This window comes from Aedes aegypti, chromosome 2, assembly GCF_002204515.2.
Source record: "Aedes aegypti strain LVP_AGWG chromosome 2, AaegL5.0 Primary Assembly, whole genome shotgun sequence".
NCBI lineage: Eukaryota > Metazoa > Arthropoda > Insecta > Diptera > Culicidae > Aedes > Aedes aegypti.
In genome coordinates this window covers 172,952,854-172,967,122 of record NC_035108.1, presented here as the reverse complement: position 1 = coordinate 172,967,122, position 14,269 = coordinate 172,952,854, and the positions used below count along the sequence as shown (strand labels likewise).

Here is a 14,269-nt window from a genome sequence, read left to right as displayed (position 1 = left end):
ATCATGACTTTAAACAATTTAATCATTAATCATAATCATTAATCATGATAAACTTGAATTTAATCATTAATCGCTTAATCAATCATTGCGACCCGTTAATCATTAACGCACTGGTCTTAAATAATCATTGATGTCCAAGACTTTTGTTTTCGTTATTGTTACCGAACATCATGAATTGTACGACTTATCATTTGACGGATTCTTTTCGAAAACTCATTGAGAGCAAAAAGGAAAACAACGGTTTGTGTTCCATTTTATTAATTTATTAAAATGTGTATAAAAGTTGTGGCTCTAAAATACTAGCAAGAAGAATATCTCATATTTTTCTGATGACATTCAAAAGAGTAAATGTATACTATACTTAAAAGGAACCTTCGCTTCATCCAGCCGCTTTCCGTTGTTTGTCCATTGGCGCTTCGCTTTCACTCACAGTAAATCTTTGATACAATTCAATACATAATTCAGTATATTCTCCTTAGGCACCTCTCCGTTTAGCATGTAGATATCCGCGCGGTCCCTAAATTCTTTGAAATGTTTCTCATACATTGGCCATACGCACATTTCAAAGTATCCGACCACGTCCGGTGGATCGTACACGCGTTCAATTCGCCTTTCGTAACACCGCTCATACGGCAAGTGCACATGGAATTTAACGTTACACAAATCTAACGTGAATGGATGGTTAAATATCAGGAAACCTTCAATGAGCAGCACGTTGAGCTTAATGTTCATATTCAGGAATGTTTCATTTTTGGACTTTTTGATGATATTTGTCGTTCTTTGGTTGACTCCGGCCGAACCGTCGTCGTATTTGTTCAGGTAATTACTCAAGAAGTGATCAGCAAAAATGTTATCTTCATCGGTTACCGGGTCGACCTGCTCGGCAATATTGTTGTCCCCTTCGGTTTTGCTGAGCTGATGGCAGTTGTACAGAATAAATTTGTGTCCAAGGATCGTCATGATGTCGTGGCACATTTTATCCATGTCAATCGAAGAAAGGATCTCCCAATTTATGTGGCCAAGTTTCTCGATCACCTTGTGTTTGGGACTATCCACTGGAAGGAAGTAATCATCCTGGCTGATGAGGGCCACCTTATTCATGGTAATGTTTTCCTTGAAAATAATCTTGTTAAGATGACCGGTGAAATAGTGATGCAAGGATTTTGCAAGCGTTGTTTTTCCTCCATTGGTAACGCCTGATATTCCAATTACTAGCCACGTTTCCATTGTGCATCGAGTTGCTGTGAAGTGTGCCTGCGAGACAGTTAAATGGTACTGATTAGTTAGATTGCAACTGCATATACAATTGATTGCGACAAAGATGAGAAGATAGGGTGGTTATTGCAAATGAAAAAAAAAAACTCGCATGTAGTTCAAAATATTAGCAAAACTTCTGTGATCACAAATTGATTAGGGTTGGTGTACCAGTAAGAATCATTTCCCTATTTCACCATTCGCAAAAACTTGATAGTTTTCAAATTTATAGCAGTTTTGTGTTGTGAGTAGGAAGATTGCAAGACCAGTATGAATAATACTGAAATATTCGAAATTAAACAAAATTTTTTGATGTTTTACATAAGCCTGATAGGAAACCACTATGGTCGTAGCTGGCACATTTTCCCTAAATGTAGACTAAACGTTCTATAGCTGGTATTTATATTTCGAATTACATATTGTATGATATTTGCCATATTTCAAAACATGCATTGTTCAATAAGCACACGAAATATTTGAATTGTTTTATCCTTTTTTCTTCACTCTTTGTTCCAAGGGTTAACAAAATATTATCCGATAATCATCTTCTACTTCTTCTTCCTCACTGGTACAAAGCCTGCTTCTCAGATTAGGGGTCGTCCATAAATGACGTAGCTTTTTAGGGGGGAGGGGGGTCTTCACGAATTTGAGACGAAGTGTGACGAGGGGGAGGGAGGGGTCCTAGCTAGTGGACGTAGCATTTTGAATCAAGTCCGTAAAAAGAAAGGCACTGAAAAAAATGCATGCAATTATTTTTTTATGAAACTTCTTTTTTTTACTTATAAACTTGGGTTATTCAAAACATTCATGTGACAGGATTGAAAAAATATCTATGAAACTTTAGATTATCTTGATAAATGCAATCAAACAGATGTTTTGAAGCTTTAAATAATTATGTGAGTATTATATTATATTCGTGTCCTAATTAATAAATTTATAAATAAATAAAACAAGTTTAATGTAATGATTAAAAATCAATGCTCTAACAACTTGGAGTACATTTTTTACTTGGAGTACAAGATATTTATTCCGTGAATTATGCCTTCAATGTTGCAGGAGATCTCCACCCAATCAACTCATCATTTGTTTTGATATATCAATGCTCTTGATGGAATAGCCTGAATATTGATAAGGATAATAGATTCGAGTGTTAACAAAATGGCCCTGTCATTCAATTTTGGTAATAACTCGGTAATTTGAAGAATTTTTATTATTTAACGGTTTCATTATAGGTTGTGTAAGATTATTTCAGTATGCAAACGATAATGAAAATCAACTGAACTTTTAATAGAGATTATTGTATTTGTATAATAATCGCTAACGTTTTCTAAACATTCCAAATATTTCAACTATAATCTTTTATGTATCTGGTCACTGTTTGCTAAAATGATTTGAAATTGGATAATATTAACGATGATTCATTTGAAATCTATTTCCTTACAACGAATAATTAAAAAAAACAATCCTCTAATATAACGAAATTTTTGTTCAATATATTATAAAATATATTGGACCCTAACTCGACAGTAACGAGCTTCATCAATCCAATCAATTTTTTTTCACATTTTTTATAGTAAACTTGTTTTTTTGTTCTTACCATAACAGCAATAGTAATATAAGTCTGTCACGTTTACCTCGGATCCGCGTTATGGAATTTTTCGGAATTCAGCTTGTGCTTTGAAACAATTCTTTCTGAAACAAAGCTTTGCGTAGTAAATTTCGATGAAATAAAAATCAGTAGTTGAAAAGCAACATTAGTGCAAAAACAAATGTGAATCGGCAAAAGAGGAATAAATGTGAACCTGAGGTGTGATCGATCGTGAGCGCAATTTACATACATTAATTTCTATTTTACGGGAGGGGGGTCAGAGTAACTTTTCGTTTCAGAGAGCGAGTAAGGGCGCTTAAGCCCAGGCTTTAGAGCCAGGACACACGGGTGAAATGCCTGTGTCCCATCCTAGGAAAAGAGACAATGAAGTGCGCATTAACTTTCTTAGCAACGCCACTCCCAACGATTTTGCATATCTCCCTAAATGGAACGGTTGGTACGGTTGTCCCCGTTTCTTCCCTCACAATATTTCAAAATTTTCTGTCTATCATGTTATTCATTCATGAATAATCTGATCGCCGGAAATTTTTGAATTACCTCCAAACCCCAAGTCTGCACAGTGGGCCTGGCCATTTTAATATTTGTATCAAATCATTGATATGCTGCAAATATTAATGCTGACAAGAAAATACTGGAAGAAATTTCAGTATTTCCAGAATGCTTTTTAATATTGGCTGTGCAAGCACTTAGAATAGAATACAATAGAACAGCAATAGTAATATAATTTAGTCTATAAGAAACTGGACACCAAAACCAAGGAAAATGTTTATTTAAAACTTTTACAAATTACTTTTGAGCGCTACTGTATATTAAACTGTTAGAATAGATTATCCTTTCATTTCAGTCAGTAATTAATATCAAACTTAGTATTGAACTTCTCAATTCCAATTTTTTGTTTTAACCCAGTCGCCAAGGAAAACAAATAAAAAATATATAGGGGGGAGGGGTGCTCGATATGCTACGTATTTTCCAGGGGGGAGTACCAGCATTTGTGACGAAATGCTACGAGGGGGGAGGGGGGTGTAAAAAATCAGCGAAAAAATGCTACGTCATTTATGGACGGCCCCTTAGTGTTCGATGAGCACTTCCACAGTTATTAACTGAGAGCTTTCTTTGCCAAAGTTGCCAATTTTGCATTCGTATATCGTGTGGCAGGTACGATTACGAAAATATCCTGGACTGACCGGGAATCGAACCCAGACACCTTCAGCATGGCTTTGCTTTATAGCCGCGGGCTATAATCACTCGGCTAAGGTAGGCCGTTACCCAATAATAAGAACTGTATATATTACAGTTTGTAAAAGTAGGCTCTATTGGATTCATTCTGGGAAATATGTAATAACTTTCTGACGATCTTATGAGCGAACTTTAGGATAATCAACCCGGAGATGGCAGTTTCGAATAGTCGCCAAAGGAAAAAAAAAAGGTCAGAGTATTGGATATATTCTTGATTTCCAGGTTGTAGTCATGCCAAGTGCTTACAGTCAATTGGGATGGAGAAGGAATATTAGTGGGTGATTTTCGCTTCTAGAGACCGAGAATACCTCTGCATCTCCAATATCACCACGGGAAGAGTGTTGATTAGTGATGGAGTGACGGAAAAAGAAAGGTATGCGTATATTAAACTTATATGGAACAGAAATAAGGGCATATGTAGACACCTGTAGTGACGAACCATCGATAGTTTATTTTAAAATTATCTAGATGTAACGTTTCCAAGTTAAAAATATGGTATCATAAACATGAAACGAGCTTATCAGTTGGCAATCCATCCTCGACTTAACACGAATATATTTAAGTAAATTAAAAGCCAAATTTAGTACTATAGGGTGTCCCAGAAAGTATGATAACAAATATCACAATATATTTCCAAGCTAATAAATGTTTTTATATTTTTGTATTTTTCCTTGGAGCATTTCAAATGATGCCTGTGAAAATTTTGTTTGATAAAATAACATTTTACATTAAAATTTTTGACATTAAAAAATCAATTCTTATCTAACCAGCACAGACCCTAATTTTGTGTTTTGTTAGAACTTATTTTATAAGAAATGTATTTATCGAAATCCTTTGATGATGTGAGTTCGAGTGCATTGTTTGTTGAATTTTTGTTTAAAATTTTATTCGACTTTGCTAGAAAACACTTAAAAAATTATAAAATTCCAAAAAGTTGCTAATCTTTCTCTCCACTTAAAATAAATTTACGAAATCATAGCTTCTTAGGTATTTTCAATTTAAATAAAATTATTTAATTTCAAATTTACTTATGTTTAATATTCATACTTTAGGATAAGGCACAAAAATTTTAGATTTTTACATGTTTTATTGGATATACACGAACTTGGTTGTGAACTATTTCAAAATCAACCACAGCTGAAATCGAATTTTTAGTTTCAATTCACATTTCATATGCTTAGGGTTATAATTTTCAATAATATAAGTGGTAGTCTAATCATTTATCCTATCGGCAATGATAAATATATTTTTTAAGATTTTAATTGTACGTACTGTATTACCCAGCACAAATTTCGTACAACAATGTCACTCAGATATAACACAATTTGTGCAAATCTGTAGAGATTGTCGGGTTTCACATTTTTAAAACCCGAACCCGACCCGTACCCGACTTATTTTATTCCTTCAAACCCGGACCCGACTCGAACCCGAGACAAAAATATAAAAGCAAACCCAGACCCGACCCGAACCCGAAAAATTTTCGCTTTTCAAACCCGAACCCGACCCGAAACCCGAGAAAGTTTTCTAAGAAAACCCCGAATAGAACCCGAGTTCGAAAAGATGGCAAATTCATCGTTTTTGATGCATAGGGAAGCTTTACGGTTGTTACTTTGTGAACAATTATCCCCAAACCCGACCCAAACCCGGCTAAACCCGACTTTTTTCAAGCCCGAACCCGACCCGTACCCGATATTTTTTTAACCTTCAAACCCGACCCGAACCCGAACCCGAAAAAATAAAAATTTTCAAACCCGAACCCGTCGGGTTCGGGTTCGGGTCGGGTTTCGGGTTTGAAAACCCGAGACCCGACCATCTCTGCAAAACTGATAAGAGGAGCTTCCAGATATGTAAAACCATAAACAAACAGGTAGCGAAAAAACGCTGAAAATTCAAAATCTACTCTTGATAAGCAGAAGATTAAAATGTGTGAAAATCAAGTTGAAATTCAGCGTGAAATGATTTGTGTACCATCCCATACACATTGCAAAAAAAAACAGAAGAAATCATGAATGAATATGTAAATACCGAAGAATTATGACTATACCCATACACAGACCTTTGATCCTAAATCATTCTTCACAGTACTTCTCATAGACAAGAATGCTGTTGAAAGCATTCGAAACATTTGAAGCATTTGGAACATTTAAGGACGCTATTTTTCATATTTTCATGTCTTGGCCATTTTGGGAATTGATAAAAATGAATTCTCACAATTGAATCCTAGCTCTAAGCCCTTTTGCAAATGATCTAAAATATATAAAAAATCAACAATTACCAATTACAGCCTTGAAAAAGGAAACCACAATAGGGTTAACCACTAAAACCTCAAAATTTAGCTATGCGATTTGAAAGCATGCACAATTTCATTTTAAATTCCACTAGTCCAATTTAAAATTATGTTGCTCGGGATTACAAAAGCATTCTCAATCTAGAGATCGATTTCGAAAGTTATAAGGAGACTGATAAGCAGATATGTGAACTATCATTTGAAAAAAATCCCAGCGATGAATGTTTTTGTTTACATCCTTATAAAGAACTTTACAGAGAACTGTTAATCATTCTTGATCAGTTTGGTATAAGAATGTATGATACATTGTGAGATCTTTTTGTGAAATTCTCAAAGCAAGAACTTTTGTTCGATAAAGATTAAAAGTATTATCAAAACCGTATGTATGGCTAAAGACGATGAAATGTAAGGTTTTAGTAGAATTTTTGAGTACTAAAAATTCTAGTGCTGGAATCAGCTCAGAACCAGTATTCCAGTACCAAACATTAATTGGTAGTACCGATATTTTCAGTACCAAACGCTAAACCTAATGAATAGCTCGCTGCTATTGATTCGATCTTACAAAAGCTAAATTTAATATGACAATGGTATTCCAGGAGTTAAATTTAGATATACATTTCAGATCTTCTATCTTTTATGTATATCAAGTAAATATAACTATTGGAGATCCATATCAACATTTGCAGTTACTAAGCTTTATCATTATGCTCGGGTTGCCGTATTTTCAAAAAATTTGGCTGAAGCTGTCATCCAATCAGTTTGTTTTACTCTGTCAGTAAACTTTTTCTAAAAGTTATTTTGAACAGAACTTTTTTTATCAGAACACCATGTCTAACAGCCTTTTGTTGGCTGTCACTCTTGGGAGCAAAATTGTACAATATTATTATATTTGACTTATCTAAGTTAACTCAAGTTAAACAATATATGATTGTGGATGACACATATTTCTCCAGAAAAGGACGTCTTTAGAAGATTACATTGCAGTTTGATTTTTTTTTCCAACGACAATATCTCTGACATAACGTCTTAACTATAATGTTCACTTATGTAACATCGTTTTGCTTTGACAGCTTATTGCAATTTTTGCTGTAACATCCGATTTATAGATATTACCCTCATTATTCAAGTTCCGGTATCCGATAAACAAATGCAGTATACATTTCTATTAGAACTTTCCATGAAACTTTCAAACCGACTTTGATTTTAAATCTGAAAATAATTGAACGTACCCAAAGTGCACAAAGTAATCATATCCGTCATAATTTTAAGTTGGACAAATATGCAACACTATAATCTGGACCGTGCATTATAATCACTATTCTAGCCAAATATAATTAACTACAATTTACAAGTTATAATCTGTAATACTACGAGTACAGTGTCCGTCTGATTTTGGCAACAAGTTCAAAAATTAAAGTTGCCAAAATCGAACGGTTTTTTATGAAGCAGTTTTCAAACACAATTTATTATGAATTGAATTATAAAGTAATCCTACAACCCTAGTTTTGATTAAATTTTTTGAATTGTTGATAATAATTGCCAAAATCAAACAAATTTTGAAAAAACGTGTAATTTAAAATAACAAGTGCATTTGATTAGCTAATCTGTCAGAATTAAACTATCTTAGATTTGCAGTAAAGTTTGCACATGTTTTCGGTATGGTAGAATGAGTGTTTTCCACTGAAAACTCGATTATTTTGAGTCATGAATAACTTTTTAAAATTCGATATAATTCAAAAAGGTATATACTTTTCATGTGTAGTCCAATCCGGTCAACCATATCTTTAAATTTCTTCACATTTCTTTATATCGAGCTTTAAAGACGCTCATATAACAAATCGATAGCGATCGTCATCGATTCATAAAAGAATATTCGATCAATATTTCGATACCAAAATAGCGGGCTTCTTCTGATTTATCGACGAAATTTTTGTGCTTTATACCCTTTTGATTGGGAATTAAACTCTAATCTTTAGATGTATAGCAAGCCGAAGGGCACTTATCAACTATGCCACACTATATCACACACCTAAGGGTGGCAAGAGACATTCATAAACTATAGCTCTTGCGTTCCATCTGTTGTCTCAATGCAGGAGAAGAGTTGGACTCAAGAATAGCAGCAGGCATGTTTCTTTCGTAAACATATTTGCGATAATACCTACCAATTTAAGAGCATTGGTTATGTAAAGTGATAATCCAAAATGCTCACTAGCAATTTTTCGGATCTGAAGGAAAAGATCCGGAAAAGTCGAGCAGAATTATATTCAGTCTCAAATATTGCGATCGTTGGAAAATCAAAACATTGAGACCTGTCATACGATGTACCAGAATACCACTTATTCTAATAGAATGTCCGACATTTCCCAGAATAATTTTTCCTCGAAGGATTTTCTTCCATAAAACCATGCACTGCTTTCCCGAAAGCTTTTTACAAACACATTTTCCAATTTTTCAATCACCGGCGTAATAGACAGAATTCAGTAAGTTGAAACTAAAGATACTCTTATTTGAATCGAAAAACGACGGACGAGATACACTCCCGTGCATAAGTTTGGGTTCACCCCCTAAAACATACAAAAGTGTTCAGTGCATATCTCTGGGATTATACGTTCAGTTGAAACACTCTAAGCCGCATTCGAAAGGCAAAGAGTTATTCTTTTTTTTTTTTTTTTTTTTTTTCCAGTGTCGGGGACATATTACCACTGCGACCATTTATTTGATCTTTTGTGGTGTCATCCTCTTTGTTTTTGCCGCGATGAGAGGACTCATCACTATAAGAAGTGACTATCCACCCATCAGTTGGCGTGTATCCCAATCAGGCACTGCATTTCGTATGAAACTTAGTACCGTAAAACGGGGTAACTTTGATAGTTTTTTCGAAGAAAACTTGAATATTTTTGCATGCTGTTTCAAAGATTTACAATTTATATTTTTAAAACAAGTACTGGCATCCTAGCTATCGATTACAGTCGATAAATTGGCAAAAGATTCATTTTGAATGGATATATAATTTTTCATATAATCGAAAGTTGGTTTTCTGTTTTGGGGTAACTTTGATAATGGAGGATGATTCGAACAAAATTGAATGAATAACGAACATTTGTAGGGCATTGCATACATCTAGGCGTTTAACGTTATATGGAAATATCTGACTTAGATTACAAAAATGGTCCCAGTTTGTGAATATGCTTTTCTCTAAGAGATTTGAGACCGTATTCAAGTTCTATGATAACTAGGCTATCAAAGATAAGTGGCCAACTATTAAAAACTACATCAAATAGTGATCGTAGAACAGATTGTTTGTAAGCGTTTTGAAAATGCTAAAATTGTGTAATTTTTTTAAATTCGTATAAAAAGCCTAAAATGTTCTTGATTCAAATGAAAACTGCTCTTACATGAAGTGTCATACTAATATTCTTTAGTTTTGCATTCGTTTTGCTTAACTGATTAACAGAAATTATGATATTTCATTTAGTATGTGGTGGGTTACGCACTATCAAAGTTACCCGCATTATCAAAGTTACCCCGTTTTACGGTACCTGTTTGGGATGAGAGTTCCAGATTTCCCAAGGCTCTAATAAGCCTTTTTCAAGATATCTACAACGCTTACGATAAAGTGCAACACACTCGCACATTAAATGTTCAGAGCTCTCACTCTCCAACTTGCAGAAGCGACACTTATCCTCCTGCAACTTTCCTATTATTTTTAAGTGGTATTTACTAGGACAGTGACCTGTGATTAGTCCAGTATAAGTACTTAACTCATGTTTATTCAAGTTTATTAACCTTAGTGTTTTTCTGGCGTCCGGTTCTATGAATCGTTTCGCCTGACGGGAATCGGATGTATTGGTCCAGGTAAGTTTTATCTTTGTCCTTTCTAAATTCTTTAATTCTAGTTTAAAACCACATGGAGCTATTCCAAAATAAGGCTCAGGTCCAATAAATTGAGTGGATGACCCTATTTTAGCTAGCTGATCAGCTTTCTCGTTCCCTTCTATTCCGCAATGACCAGGAACCCAATAAAGATTGACCTTATTGCGACAGGACAACTGCTGCAGTAGCATGGTGCATTCCCAGACCAGTTTAGATGTATAAACGTTCGACTTTAAAGCATTGAGAGCTGCCTTACTGTCCGAACAAATACAGATATTAGCATTTTTATAGCGCCTTTTTAGACAGATGTCGGCACATTCTAAGATGGCAAAAATTTCCGCCTGAAAAACTGTTGGCCAACAACCTAGTGGTAGTGAAACGTTTACTCCCGGGCCAGATATTCCCGCACCAACAAGGTTATCTTGCTTCGAGCCATCTGTAAAAAAGATTGTTGAGCCAGAACGGAAGTTCGGTTGTCCCACTTCCCAGTCCTGACGAGTTATATCAGGAACAGAAAAGAGATGATCGAAAAAGTTTCGCTTCATCATGCAATCTTCGCTTATTGAAAATATTGGATTTATATTTAATGTTTTTACGATGCTCATATGTCCTTTGAGATCGCTATCATAAATAGTAGAGGACCTTCTGAGTCGTGAAGCATTTTTAACAGCATCCATTTGTATAAAATCTTGCAAAGGAGGTAGATTCAACATTGCGTCCAAAGCTTTAGAAGGAGTGCTACGCATCGCCCCAGTTAATGCAGCTGTAGCCAATCTTTGCAGCTTGTTCAATTTGGATTGAGTTGAGATTTGTTTGGCTTTTTCCCACCAAATAACAGATGCATATGTAATAGTCGGTCTCACAATGGCTGTATAAATCCAAAGTATCATCATTGGTTTTAGTCCCCATTTTCTACCAAAAGTTCTTTTGCAGCCCCAGAAAGCATTTCTTGCTTTTTCTATCTGTTGTTCAACATGTCTGTTAAAACTGAGCTTACTATCTAAGATAACTCCAAGAAATTTTACTTCTGAAGATAGAGACAGTCTAACATCTCCTAGTTTTAGACTCGATATGGAGATTTTGCGTCTTTTAGTAAACGGTACAATTGTGGTTTTGTTAGGGTTAACGTTTAACCCTTCATTTTGGCACCACCTTAAAGTGTAGCTCAACGCAGATTGCATTCGATCAGAAACGATTGCATCATATTTTCCACGAACAATAATGATGATATCATCCGCGAATCCAATTACTTCAAACCCTTGATGCTGCAGTTTTATAAGAAGATCATCAACAACTAGGGACCAGAGGAGGGGAGAGATAACTCCGCCTTGGGGACAGCCTTGAACAGCTCTAACCCTTACAACTGAATCGCCAAGATATGCTGAGTTATTCTTACTTCGTATGTATTTTTCAAAACACGTTTTTTTTTTTAATTTTGTATACTAAATTTCTACTTAAAGTTGCGACATTTAAAAAAAACACACTGAAAAAACATAGCTAATTTCCTCAGCATTGGATCGACCAAAATTTTAAAACAAGGTCTCTTTAGAATCGTAATCTTCTATTCTTTGAAGAGCACTCACGAAGTTTTTGCGGAAAAATCTGAAAACTATTCAAAATCAATGACGCGCCATTATTTGCGTTGGAAAAAGCTATGAATTATTAAAATCGGTTGAAAAATTATAGAGATATTACCGAAAATGATTTGCGTGAGGCTCTCGTGAACCCAAACTTTTGCACGATGATTTGAATGACTGTTTTAGTGATTTTGAATAGTTTTCTGATTTTTCCGCAAACATATCATGTGTACTCTTTAAAGAATATAAGATAATGATTCTAATGACATTCCAATGCTGAGAAAATTAGTTATGTTCTTTAAGTTTTTTTTTTAAATGTCACAACTTTATATAAAAATTTTGCATAAAAAATTCAAAAAATGTTTTTGGAAAAATACTTACGAAGTAAGAATAACTCTTTGCCTTTCGAATGCGGCTAAGAGAGTTAAAATTGGACGCGTAATCACAGAGATTTAGACTGAACACTTTTGTTTGTTTTTGAGAGGGCGACCCAAACTTTTGCACGGTTAACCTTTTGTCGTCAAGTTATCACAACAAACTACGCTCCCCGAATAATGCATCGTGTTTCATGTGTACTAGCGATTAATTGTTCGCGAATCAAAGTTCTATCATTTTGAAGATTGTTTCACTTTTACTTATTGATTCAACTCCGGAAATGCTGTTTGTGATTCCGAAACCGTTCGAAAATTGTTTGAGCAATAAATAATAGCGCGAATGCGGCATGATTAAAGTTGATCACGACTTGTAACAACATCCGATAAACTCTTTGTCCCACGACAAACAGTGCATCTGATGCTTCATTTATCCGTTCTAAGTTCGCGTAGTGAGCTGTTGAAATCATGCCGCTGCAAGAACGACAGCCCTCTTAGACCGTTCAAAAAAAATGAGTCGATAATTTTGTTTGGGACGCATCTGACAGATTAGCACATCGTTTCGAGGTTATTATTCGATCATTACTTCCGCGTTAGTAGTTTGTGTTTCATAAAACTTAGAGATTGTTTTCTGTGAAACTGATAGGTATCGTTAAAGTTGCTTATTTTGAATTTTATAAATACCCCTTTTTTTAAACATAGGTCACTATCAACGTGGCTATGCTGAAAAGCTGTATTGGTACAGATATCTAGGCCTTATGTGCGAAATGTAATATACTAATTAGTGATTTTTTTCTTTAAATATTATTTAATCATTTCACAACATTAACATTGAAGGAAGTAGTCTAAAATACATACGTATCGCCATATCTGTAAAAATCTCCCAATTTGTGTTGGTTTCATCAAACTGAACGGAAATGATAGAAATTCATATAGAAATCTTCAAGTGACCTTGAGAAGCAATCAACGTGTTCCTTCTACTTATCATTCTGAAACCCCTTATCAACACTGAACACTTACAGTTTACGTCGCTCAATCACTACTGGCCCTCAGTTGACCTTTCAAATGATAGAGAGTGAAGACAGACAAGCCTCCGATGAGTAGTACTCCGAAAACAGCTGGAACCATGAAGGCAAACTTCGTCTCCGGGAACAACGAATATATCCAGTTATCTACGGAAATAAATCACTCTTAAATGATATCATTCAGAGAAAATCAGATGAAATTGGCTGATAAGCATATTGTTACGACACTACTTAGAATCAAGATCGACACGCCATTTTCAAACGAAGACGACTATTCAGATGATACTGCTTGAATGAAACCGCTCAGTCTACTGCTTGAGGACTTGAACACATGCGAACTGAGATTACCTACCCTCACTTGAATCAATCACCATGAATGGCAGAACTCCGACCCAGAAGAAGTAGTACAAAAACACTGCCAATGTAAGCGCCAAAATCAGCTTCCCTAGCAGCGCATTAGAGGCCATTAACGAGCAGTCTAAAGCTGTGGATTGAAACGAGGTATTCATTAACATCAATAGAAAAAAAAGATTCGCATCAACAAACTGGAAACGAACGGAAGATGTGTTTACTCAGAATGAACAGACAATCGAAGAGCAGGGAAACGGCTTTGCAAAAAAAGATTTCGCACACACTTTACGTATCTGTCCTTGTCTTCTGAATAACTTGCCGGGCTTCCCGAGAGAACGCATCCATTTAGCGGCTTGGAGATAGATAAACAAAAATACCGAACCAAAACAATTATTCTCTCAAACGGAGAGAAACACAAATGTCAAAAATAATACAAGGTGGTTCGTACACGAACAACAGTGTGCCATGAACGAGAGATTTCTGTTTCGAGTAGCTGCTCGACAAACGACCGCACGTGTTTGGCAGTGCTGCAGGTATCATTGTTCAAACTCGCTCATCCAACTTTAAGAGGAAAATAACTGTCATCGTTTTACAAATTTTATAAATAAGTTTTTATTGTTCAAAATCATCGCAATATTTATTAGAATATATCACTTTGATACACATGTTATCTGAAATGCAGTGAA

At 35.1% G+C, this 14,269-nt stretch overlaps 1 protein-coding gene across 5 annotated transcripts; it reads right to left on the bottom strand.

The window, feature by feature from the left end:
* Nucleotides 1-241: 241 nt before the first annotated feature.
* Nucleotides 242-13,968, bottom strand: LOC5566009 (nicotinamide riboside kinase 1). 5 transcript variants are annotated; one of them, XM_021843175.1, is made up of 4 exons: nucleotides 13,775-13,968; nucleotides 13,585-13,716; nucleotides 13,228-13,379; nucleotides 242-1,254 (listed from the first exon to the last, which is right to left on the bottom strand). In XM_021843175.1, exon 4 carries the CDS (start codon nucleotides 1,225-1,227, stop codon nucleotides 427-429), a length of 801 nt encoding a protein of 266 aa, XP_021698867.1. In that variant the 5' UTR covers nucleotides 1,228-1,254; nucleotides 13,228-13,379; nucleotides 13,585-13,716; nucleotides 13,775-13,968; the 3' UTR covers nucleotides 242-426. The 5 variants fall into 5 exon arrangements, with proteins under 5 accessions (XP_021698867.1, XP_021698866.1, XP_021698864.1 ...); XM_021843174.1 differs by having other exon boundaries at nucleotides 13,779-13,968; XM_021843172.1 differs by having other exon boundaries at nucleotides 13,790-13,968.
* Between the last annotated feature and the right edge of the window lie 301 nt (nucleotides 13,969-14,269).

What these genes read in the sequence shown, in the direction of transcription:
- LOC5566009 (XM_021843175.1), bottom strand. Translation starts at nt 1,227, where the DNA reads ATGGAAACGTGGCTAGTAATTGGAATATCAGGCGTTACCAATGGAGGA.